This window comes from Syzygium oleosum, unplaced genomic scaffold, assembly GCF_021117445.2.
Source record: "Syzygium oleosum isolate NSW1041296 unplaced genomic scaffold, Sole_v2.1 Sole_v2.02, whole genome shotgun sequence".
NCBI classification, from domain to species: domain Eukaryota; kingdom Viridiplantae; phylum Streptophyta; class Magnoliopsida; order Myrtales; family Myrtaceae; genus Syzygium; species Syzygium oleosum.
The window spans coordinates 22808083-22819391 of record NW_026607486.1 but is presented as its reverse complement, the minus strand read 5'-3'; the positions used below and the strand labels follow the sequence as shown (position 1 = coordinate 22819391).

Below are 11309 nucleotides of genomic sequence, written 5' to 3'. Positions count from 1 at the left end.
CCTCTTCCACCAATCCAAAATTTAAAAATATGTACTACCTTCGCATTCAGAAAACTCAAAGGAAACGGTTAGATACATCTCTAATTCAGAAATGTTTCTTATTACTACCTTTTGCTTTTTTTGTCTATGTAATAAAAGTTGGTACCCTCTACTAATTTTACCTGTACTTTCACTTTGTGTCTCGGTAGATTGAGAAGATCTAATATCACATCCCTTAGTACAAAATTCATTATATAATTCTATTACTACGTTTTTAACCTCCCTTAGTATGGTTGTAACATCTACCGTATTATAATGTAAACATTGATAATACATATGCAAATAATCACCTAAACCATCTAATTTGCAACGTGGATAAAAAATACAATCAACTAAATAAATAATGGGAATTTCGCTATAATAATGTAGCCACTTCATTCTCATTGTTATTATAGTATTTTGTAATTCAACATCATTTTCATATTCCTCAAAAACTCCGACAATATTAATACACTCTACAAAAAATAAATGCGTAGTAGGATAATAAAGTATAAGTTGCATAATTAAAAACCTTTAAAATATCTAAATTTTTTTGCAAATATCTCACTCTTGTGGATATAAATTAATATGAGGTATATTATTAGAAATGAATGCACATAACAAATCTTTATATGCAAAAGATTCATTAAGCAAGTGGAAAGTAGAATTCCAACGAGTTGGAACATCTCTTGGAAATCTTCTTGGCCTTTTTTCCATTTGTTTTAGAAAATCTACTCCATTCTTTCATTTTTTGGGATGTTCCATAAAAATTGAATCGCTGTTTTTATTGATTCAAGAAAAATATCAAGAGTTTTCAAACCATCTTGTACACATAAATTTAAAACATGACAAGCACGTCTAACGTGAAAAAATTTTCCGCCAAAAGTGAGTCTACAAATATTTTCTAAATCGGCAATTGAAGCGGTATTCGCCACAGCATTATCAAAACTAATTGCAAAAATTTTGTTAAGCAAACAATATTTTTCTAAAATTTGCCTAATTATTCTATAAATATTATTTGCCGTATGCTTACCATCGAAAACTCTAAATGCGAAGACTCTTTTTTGAATATTCCAATTGTCATCTATCCAATGACATGTTATGCCCATGTAAGAATGAATTTGCCAATGATCACTCCAAATATCACTACCTATATGCACACATCCATTAAATTGCATAAAAAAGTTTTGTAAATCTTTTTTTTCCATTTTTGTAAAGATCTTTAATTAGTCGTTTAAGTGTAATTCTAGGAACACGTTTTGCTTGTGGAGCACAAGCTTTTTGTACAAATTGATTAAAACCAAATCTTTATCTAAAATTAAATGATAAATACTCAACGGAAACAAATTTACCTAATTCTTCCTTATAAGTTTTTTCATTAAAACGAAATAAATGATAAGTGTTACGATTGACGTACCTGAAAATTTGTTGTTGCTTGGTATCAATTCCCGCTTCAATTGGATATTTGCTCCTAAGATGTCGTTTGAATATTCTATATCTACCTGTATATTTATATATTGCCCCACAATGTTTACAAATTATATCATACATTTTTTGACCAATATCAAACATTTCCGTTTTCATGAAGTGATCTCAAATGTATGTAAGTTCCCGCTCCGCCTCCTTTGTTGTTTACATTTCGGCATGAAGACTTTCTTGTGTTGGGACGCGCTCCACATCGGGAAAAATGTTGATATCATTATCTTGAAAATCTGCATCATCACGAGGATCAAAAGAATGTTTGAATTCCGTCATTCTATTCTTACCTTTGCCAGTTGCCGCTTGACTTCCACTTGCCATTTTTCGAGTGGATTGAGAGAATTGAGCAAATTGATTGGGAGAATTAAGAGAAAATTGCGCGGATTGAAAAAATTGAGAGAATTCGGATTGAGAAAATTGAGAGAATTTAAGAGAATTTGAGAGAATTGAGAGTATAGAAAGAATTTAAGAGAATTTGAGAGAATTGAGAAAATTTGAGAAAATTTATAAGAAAAAAATGAGAAGGAAATTTAGGAAAAATTAATAATAAATGGCAATGGCTACTTTAAAATATATATATTAGCCGTTGCCAAGGCCAAGTGGCCAACGGCCACCTGCCCTGGGCCTGCAGGCCCTGCTGCAGTTTTTTTTTGGAATCGGAACCGGGCCAGCAGGCCATTGGCCGGTTCCGGTTCAGAATCGCGGACCCGGTCAACGAGCCGGTCCCTGGTTTGACCCGGGCCGAAATCGGCCCGTGGCCATGTCTAGTTTTAGGTTGCTTTGTTGCCGCTCGCGCTTGGAGCCGTTGACGACATACGGTTGACCATTCGTCCTAATAGACACCGCATTGCATGTCATCTTGAACCCTACTAAAAAGCACGTAATAGAAGTTCGCGTGCGCGATGGTTAATTCTATTCAATAGAATTTTTTTATGATTTCAATACATTGGTTCTAAATAATACGAGAGGGCCATGTCTTTATTAAGTGTTTTAACAAAATCCGTAAACTATGGTGAAATTATACAAAATTCCCATGAATTTTGCGGGTAATTCGCTCCCGAAATTGTAACTGTAGCGTGTTACGTATTATCCCTAAAACATCTTGAATTTGCTCCCAAAATCACACGGTCGTTACCTCAGCATAAGCGGTTCCATGTTCCACCTGAAACTTAAATCTACACGTTGAAAGAGGTCTCTCATTTTTTGGAACCTGAAAACTACCATCCATATCATGGAACCTAAAGCCTATCCTGTCACAGGTTCTAGGCTCGGTTTCTAGGTCTACTCAGATTCCACGTGTATTATTAATTGAACAATTACAGTGAATCATCACCTTTAATGATCACAACTTGCTGCTACAATTCACTGACCACAACTTATGTTTGGACACACAAATAATATGAAATATTAACAGAGTAAAAGTTTCAGTTATAAAATGGAAGTTCAGATTAATGGTTCTAAATTATACCATCATTTTTAGACGCCATGGAATACCGCAGGATCGCGCTTAGAATCATTTAACTTGTTATTAGTTTTTTAAACATTTCTCACTTATAATGCTTGGTGACGTCAAATGATAAATATTTTTATAACATCAAATTTACTAGATAATGTTTGTCTTGTCTAAATGCTGGTTGTATTATTTTGCTTGTTCTATTGATCATGAAACTCCTTACTTGTAGATTACATAGTTAAAATAAATATCGATCTTGTTAAAGATAATTGAATGTAATGTAACTTAAGAATTTTTTTTTTTGGTCGAAGTAATGTAACTTAAGAATAGGGACTCGGATTTTCTATTTTTCATAAATCAAGTTCGAGAGATTTATATAAATGGTTGACTGAAGTGACATATGAGTCTAGCTTGTCCTCGATGCGAGCCCCACGTCATATACTGAAGCCGTCAAGCCGAATTCATCCAAATTGTTGATGCACAACTTAGTCTTTTAAGGATATGCTTAAAACTCTCACCTCTAATTGAATATGCAACAATGAACACAGGGTAGGATGTCCGGACTTTTCATGCGGATTAGCCCTCCGATCCTAAAGTCCAAGATTGAAGGAGGAGGAAAATATAAGGATTCTGATTAGAGTCGTGAGTTCCAGACCCGTTTTCCAGCTTCTGAAGGGTTATTCATCGGTCTTTTTACTCCGCTCATTGGGTTAGTATCGGAGGCAATAACTGAGCTATGACAAGTGTCGGTTGGTCACGGTAAATGGCGATTCATCACGACACGTGCGATGAACCTTAATATGTAACGGTCAAACCATCCACAAGGCCAATGGGTAGTTGATCTTGCAAGTTGCGGTGTCGTCGCTATTTTCTCGATCCAGATAACTTTCCCGTCAGGTTATCCCATCTTGACTTAGCAATCAGATCGTGTCCTTTTTTAGTCGTTCCCATTGGTTTAGAATACTTTCAGTCCCATAGGGTCAATCTGGGCATGTGCCTAATGCCTAGTGGCTTGCCAAACCCATCATTACCGCAAATCTTCATGAAATCACTCAATCGCGTTTGCCTCCGAAGCCGGTGTTGCATGAAAACCATTCTGGTTCTGTCCAGAACTGGTTTTTTATTCCCAGAATCAGTTTTGGATCAGAAACCCGTTTGGTAACGCAATTTCATTTTTCTATTTCTGGTACAAGTTTGCTTTCAAAACTGATTCTGAAACCAGAAACGAAAACAAAAAAAAAGTTGGTTTTTCATTTCTGGAACAAAAGTGAGAACCATTTCTGAGGAATTCATTTTCTTCAACACACATATTCATATGGAAGTCACGATCTTTGAGGTGAGAAAAAAAAGCAAAAAATCAAAAATTTCAAAACTTAACAGAATGGTTTAGAATATGTGGCTACCAACTTTCAGTGAAATTTAAATTTTTTTAGGTAACGAAAAAAATAAATAAAAATAAATAAAAATAAAAAATAAAAAATTTCACAAAATGGCTTAGAAAACCTATGGCCACCCACTTTGAGCAAAATTTAATTTTTTTAGTTGCCAAAAAAAAATAAAAAATTCTAAAATTTAAAAACTTCACAGAATATCTTAGAATACCTGTGGCCACATAATTTGAGCGAAATTTTATTTTTTTAGGTGCAAAAAAAAAAAATCAAAAAATCAAAAATTTCAAAACTTCACAGAATGGCTTAAAATACTTGTGGCCATCCACTTTGAGTGAAATTTAAATTTTTTTAGGTGCCGAAAAAAATAAAAAAATAAAAAATTTCAAAACTTCACAGAATAGCTTAAAATACCTGTGGCCACCCACTTTGAGTGAAATTTAAATTTTTTTATATGCCAAAAAAAATAAAAATAAGCAAAAAAGTAAAAATTTCAAAACTTTACAGAATGGCTTAAAATACCTGTGGTCACCCTCTTTGAGCGAAATTTTATTTTTTTAGGTGCCGAAAAAAAGAAAAAAAGAAAAAATTTCAAAACTTCACAAAATAGCTTAGAATACCTGTGGCCATCCACTTTAAGCGAAATTTAAATTTTTTTAGGTACTGAAAAAAATAAAAAAATAAAAAATAAAAAACTTCACATAATTGCTTAGAATACCTTGTGCCACCACTTTGAGTGAAATTTAATTTTTTAGGTGTCGAAAAAAAAATAAAAATAAGTAAAAAGAAAAATTTTCAAAACTTCACAGAGTGGCTTAGAATACATGTGGCCATCCACTTTGAGTGAAATTTAATTTTCTTTAGGAACCAAAAAAAATAAAAATAAAATAAAAAATACCATTTGGCCATCTAAAAAAAATTAAATTTTACTCAAAGTGGGTGGCTAGAGATATTGTAAGTCATTCTGTGAAGTTTTGAAATTTTTGATTTTTTATGTTTTTTTTCACCTAAAAAAATTTAAATTTCACTCAAAGTGGATGGCCGCATGTATTCTAAGTCATTCTGTGAAGTTTTGAAATTTTTTATTTTTTGCTTTTTTTTCACCTCCAAAAATTAAAATTTCACTCAAAGTGGGTGGCCACAGGTATTCTAAGTCATTCTGTAAAGTTTTGAAATTTTTGAGCTTTTGAATTTTTTGGGCACCTTAAAAATTTAAATTTCACTCAAAGTGGGTGGCACATGTATTCTAAACTATTCTGTGAAGTTTTGAAATTTTTGATTTTTTGATTTTTTTTGGGCACCTAAAAAAATTTAAATTTCACTAAAAGTGGGTGGCCACAGTATTCTAAGCAATTCCGTGAAGTTTTGAAATTTTTGATTTCTTGATTTTTTTTGAAAAAATTCAACAAATTTCCTATTTTCCCGAAATCTAAATTTTTTTTATTTTCTCGACATTTTGATGATTTTTTCTGGAATTTTTCAATTTTTTGGGATTTTCTGAATTTTTTTAAAGATTTTTATGAATTTTTCGGATTTTTTATTATTTTTATTCCATTTCTAAAAAAATGGATTTTTGTTCCTGGAAATAGAATTTTCTGTTGTTTATCAAACGGGTTTTTATTTCAGGAAATAGAAATTTTGTGCTGTTATCAAACGGGTTTCTGTTCTAGAAATAGAAATTTTTTGTCATTATCAAACGGGTTTTTTTTCTTAGAAACTCATCTAGGAACCAGAAATAGAAAAATCTATTTCTGGTTCAGGAACTCGTTCCGGAACAGAATGGTTATCATTCGCTACCTAAAGGTCCTGGTAAAGATTTTCTCTTCTCTAAAGGGAAAACCATGACACTCCATCTCAAAAACCAATAGAAATCGAAAATGGCGAGCTGCCGATGCATTCGATCATACTCGAGGCGCTTTAAAATTACAAACACTCTCACTCTTTTATGGAACCCATAGTAAGCTTTATTGTCATTACATACGTACTTCTCTCCTTGTCAAAATTTACAATACCCAATATTATTTTGAAAAAAATAATAATCTTTAGGTTGTGTACTGTATATTTACACAGCGAGGAGTTTTCATGATTCTACCACTAAAGTAGCCTACCAGCTGAAACCAATCACAACCAGGCGAAGCCAACAAACAATTTTCTCCTCAAAAAGGAGCTAATCGGTCATAAAAATACACTCGAAATTGCGTCACGCTCAGAAGTAGCTAGACTGGATTTGCAAGAGTTCGAGCTGTGCCAGAATTCTCGCAACGGTTGATTTCAATCTGGAGTTCGCGCTCTGGGCCAGATCGATGAGCACCATCTGAGCAGATGCTCCATACTTCAGTCTGTGCTCATCAATTCTGAAGATATTCTCTAGCATTGTTAATGCTTTCTCCTGAGCCTTCGTATTTCCTGATTCCAGAACTTTTATCAGGGCCGGGACAACCGACATTTTAGCCAAGTAATTGCTTCCGCTCTCGAAATTCTCGCCTTGGATGAGAGTTGCGAGCGCGTCCAGAACGGCTTCATCAGCTTCTCTCTCCTTGCCGTCCAGCGCATGAATCATTGGAGCGACGGCACCTGCTTTGACGATGCAAAATGTGCATTTGACTCCGCAGAAGCTATCGTGAACTTCACAAAGTGCATCGGAGGAGGGGGACACACATAACCACCTCGATCTTTTAAATTTTGCAAGGGAGAATGAGCTTTGTGATAATTGAGCCAGCGCGGTCACAGCTCTGGCTCTTGCAAGTTGTGAACCACTGGATAGCAACTTCACAAGGGAAAGAATAGCCCCATGTTCTGCAGAAAAATGTTGCAGTTTCTTGTCAGATGGAATAGTAAATCGAATCAGTATGCCTGCAATGCTCTCTTCCAACCAGAGCTCGGTCTGATCTGTGGATGTTGAAGTCGCAGAACTACAACTCTTTGTTGACAACAAAATGGGCAGCAAATTTGCCCTCTTCATCGTATCCGTCGCTTTCTTATCAGCAGTAGGGAGATTGCTCAGTATGCCAACTGCTGCAGCTTTTTCAATCGTACTTACGGAGGTTGCTGTAATGCTGACCAGAGTGAATAAGTGGGATTCTCCTAGCTGCTCTCCCAACTCTTCTGGTGAATCTTTAGAAAGAGCGTAAAGTAATTTCAACGCATCGGTTCTTATTTTACTGTTACTTTCAGTAAGAAAGGGAAGGAGAAGTTGAAATGCACCCTTCTCCCTCATTTTCCTTTTAACTTTGGATGCACTTGGATGGGCTGCAATGGAGTTAAGAGCTTGTAAGAGGTGACACTGGATTGTTGGACTCGACAGATTCAAAAGTGAGAGCATCTGTTGAGCCACTTCTGGATTGACTAAAACTGATTCTGATTGAGCAATTTGTGCAAGAATAGCTGACGCAGGCTCCCGGAGAGTCATCAGAACCGATGTAACAGAGAAAAGTAGCTGAAGTAGATAGCCCACAATACCAGAGCCGACTAAACGCTGGATATTCTCTGCCAAGCTGGATAGGTCATGCAGTGCACTCAATGCAGACAGCTTAGCTTCAAGCTTCCCCGTACTGAACATTTTGACGAGGGTATTTATTGCCCCATCTTCCCCAAGAGAAGCTTTACTTTGATCGGTCAGCTCCATCCGCGAAAGTGCAGAAGCCATAAGAATTTTGCTCATGTCAGAACCTGCAAAGACATTTTGTCAATAGATGACATCAGATAAGGCTCTGACATCTTGCGAGATCTTTGACAGAGTTTGATGGTTGTCTGCCTTAAAAAAAACATATGGAAGCTCAACCATTTATTGACGCGCAACACAAACTAATCATTGTATGTATCTTGCGATCACTCTCTTCGTATTCCAAAAGCACTGATTTACTCTTTGACGAGGCATATTCTAGAAACTCTGATATCAGCACCAAGGATCGAAAAGATAAATGCGTTTCAGATATCAAATGCCTTCATCATCGATTTTAACTGCGTATATCTACCCTCAGCAATCCAATTGCACATTAATTAAGTGAAGGGAAATCAGGGCCAGCTAGGCACTATTAGGCGTAGCCACTAAACGGAGTTAATAACAGGCAATTATACACTAATTCATAGAACTCACCGTTTGATCCACACAATGGTACATGCACAGTGACTCGTGAAACCAACACATGATATACCGCGAAAGTTAAAGTCAGGCTTGGCTGCTACTGCAATCATTGGAGATTTTGCAACCACTCAAAATATGTAGAAAGGAAACTTGATGGAGACAATACCTTCTTTCAGGTACTGCACGAGTGGCTTGAAATATCCAGCTTCAGCCATATGAAGTGCATTCTGTGTATTGCTGGACAGAGCATTTAACAATTTGTGCGCATCATTTGAGGCAATCGAATCTTCGCAGTTAAGCATAGCCACCAACATAACAATACAGCCTTGTATTCTGCCAATTCGCCTCCTGACTGTGTTAAGATCTGAGAGACTAAGCAACAATCCCACCGCTTCCCGTTTCTCTTCCACATCCCGTGCCAAAGACTTTACTAGCACCGATAAAGAATCAACATCTGCCATTTTCTCCTGCAAATCATGGTTACGTTATCAACTATAGAAGAAAGAATCTCAAAGACTACACGAAGGTTCTATTCGCGGAGCTAAATTGTAATCGGCACGTGCGAGAGTACCTTGTTTTTGGCATCCTGTGAAGCAAGGGTTCTCAATATACGTATGACGGTCAGCCGGCTATTCTGCTTACCCTCACTCAGTCGGTTAACTAGGATAGGAACAATTGCCTGATCACTAATCCATTCTTCGTTCACCACCTTACCTATCACCATATCTTGCAACCCGAGAAGGGCGAATTTGAGCTGGTCATCATCGCCATACTTCAGTTGCAACGCCACGTCGTTGATGTCGAGATTAATTCTCTCCTCTTCTATGATATCCTCCTCCTCCTCCTCGTCCTCCTCCTCCACCTCCACCTCCACCTCCATCTCCGATTCACTATCAAATCCCAACTCGCTGCTGCCGCTCGAACAGGTAATTTGGCCGGCGGCGAAATTGGTGTTCATCAACTCCCTGTGCAAAGCACCGATTTTCTGTTTGATTTCCATCGAGATGTCGCGCCTGGCGAAGAGCACGAGCCCCAAGGATCGACCGAGATCATGAGTCAAGCCCTCAATCTGTTTCACAGGCTCTCTCGAGTTGGGGCTCCTGATCAAAGCCTTGGCCCGCCCGAACTCCTTGTCGAGCGACTCGACCGCACTTCGCATGGGAGACGAGCCTTTCGCCGCAGCATTACCGCTCAGATCATCGAGAATAGGCACGAACTTCTCCGCCAGAGCTCCGAACTCCACTAGAACCTCGCTCTCGGCTCCAGAGCCCTTAACCATCGAAGCAACATCCCGAATAGATGCCCGAAGCTTCGATACGAGCTCCCCGAAGCTCCTATCTCTCTCGTCCATGTATCTCTAGACAGCAAGAGCGAGAGAGAGAGAGAGAATAACGAGGGGATTCAGAGAGCACGCTCGCCTGCTGGTGAAGCTGAAAGACAAAGCAAATATATATATAAATATATAAATAAGGAGGAGGAATTCAACGGAATTCACGAGGAATTGAGCAAGAGAAGATTCAAAGGACCGAGCAATCGCAGGGAAGCAAACGGTGTCATCTCCCTCACGATCGCTCCGTCCTAGACGGGTGCGAGTAAACCCGAAGACGACCGAGACAAGACCGATTCATAGGCTACCAACTGTTATCGTACCCACTCGCCTGTCGTGTACCCACAGCCGGTACGACCGGTCCCGTCTTCACACGACCGAGACGACGCGTTCGTTCGGGAGGGGCCGCCTCATCAGCGACGGGGATGGCTGCGAAGGAGGCGGGAGAGGATTTTTTGGAGGCTTGCGGTTGTAGCTTTGCGGGGGAGTCGGATCTCCGGAGTCAGCGTCGGTCGTCGTCGCCTCCTCCTCTGACTCGCCAATAAAGAAACCGATTCGTGCTGCGTCGGCGTCGGCGTCGTCGTCGTCGGCCATTGTTAACCTCTCTGCCCTTCCACTCGAAGGTCGCCATCGAAACTCTCTTTGTCTGGCTTTTGCTTTGCATCTTGGCCATGCGTGACGTGGCATTTCCCCTCTCCTTTTTTTTTTTGGCTGTTTGCTTTTTTGCTTTCGAGTTTTCTTCTTTTCTTTTTAAATTTTTTTTTAACCAAGTTGGCTTTATTTAATATTTGTATAATATGATTCTTAGTATAACGGTAATCACCCAGGGGGTCGACCAAGCAAAGTTTTTTAGTCTTTCTTTAATTTTCCGAGTAATGACGAACGAACGACTCGACAAATTTGTTGACTAATTCGTGGTTTTATAATTTTTTTTGGGGGGCGGGGGTTGAAAAAGTCAATTACCTGCGAAGCAGGGTTTTTTTCATTGATTAAACATGCGGACCGGGCACATAATTGGTGACCATATTATATTTAAAGGATGACTTCTTTTTAAATAAATAATGGAAATGTTATAATATTTAAATATCGAACAACACCTTTTTGTAACAGCTTAAATTTTTAGAACGGTTGTGTTTACAAAATCTCACGTGATGTCATAGCAAGTCCCGAGTTCTAAAAATACCAGACTAAGCGCGATGGGGAGCGTGGCAGTAATCTTACAAAAAAATCGTTAGGAAATTACCTTTATATTATATGCCGATTAAGTAATTGTGTTCTTGGGGATGTGTATTTGGATTTTACCTACAAGAAACGCAAATTGGGAGAGAAGGCGGGACCAGGACGACATGTGGTCGGCCGCATGGTGATGTGGAGGGGCCGGCCTACGCGATATTTTCTTCGCAAGTTGGAGTTTACAAAGAAAAGATGACTTAGCGGTACCGGAGCCAAGTTTATTGAAAAGGAAAGATAAGGGTACACAAGCAATAGATACTATTCGGATCTCGTCATGTTACTAAATAAATTGTTCGACTATAAGTGACCATTTATCGAATGAGTCAT

The 11309-nt window shown here is 38.1% G+C and overlaps 1 protein-coding gene across 3 annotated transcripts; it reads right to left on the bottom strand.

Annotated features, from left to right (window-relative positions):
* Positions 1-6359: 6359 nt before the first annotated feature.
* Positions 6360-10028, bottom strand: LOC115684888 (U-box domain-containing protein 44-like). Of its 3 annotated transcripts, none has more exons than XM_030609830.2 (4): positions 9297-10028; positions 8994-9257; positions 8589-8889; positions 6360-8007 (listed from the first exon to the last, which is right to left on the bottom strand). In XM_030609830.2, the coding sequence occupies exons 1-4, from the start codon at positions 9771-9773 to the stop codon at positions 6545-6547; spliced, it is 2505 nt and encodes an 834-aa protein (XP_030465690.1). In that variant the 5' UTR covers positions 9774-10028; the 3' UTR covers positions 6360-6544. The 3 variants fall into 3 exon arrangements, with proteins under 3 accessions (XP_030465690.1, XP_056164398.1, XP_030465689.1); XM_056308423.1 differs by having other exon boundaries at positions 8994-9260; positions 9297-10027; XM_030609829.2 differs by having other exon boundaries at positions 8994-10028.
* Positions 10029-11309: the final 1281 nt, after the last annotated feature.

Excerpts from the sequence above, each read along its gene's own strand:
- LOC115684888 (XM_030609829.2), bottom strand. The coding sequence starts at position 9,773 with ATGGACGAGAGAGATAGGAGCTTCGGGGAGCTCGTATCGAAGCTTCGG. Across the intron at positions 8,890-8,993 it reads CACAGGATGCCAAAAACAAG|GAGAAAATGGCAGATGTTGA; the intron begins GTACTCTCGCAC and ends CATGATTTGCAG. Across the intron at positions 8,008-8,588 it reads CGTGCAGTACCTGAAAGAAG|GTTCTGACATGAGCAAAATT; the intron begins GTATTGTCTCCA and ends ATGTCTTTGCAG.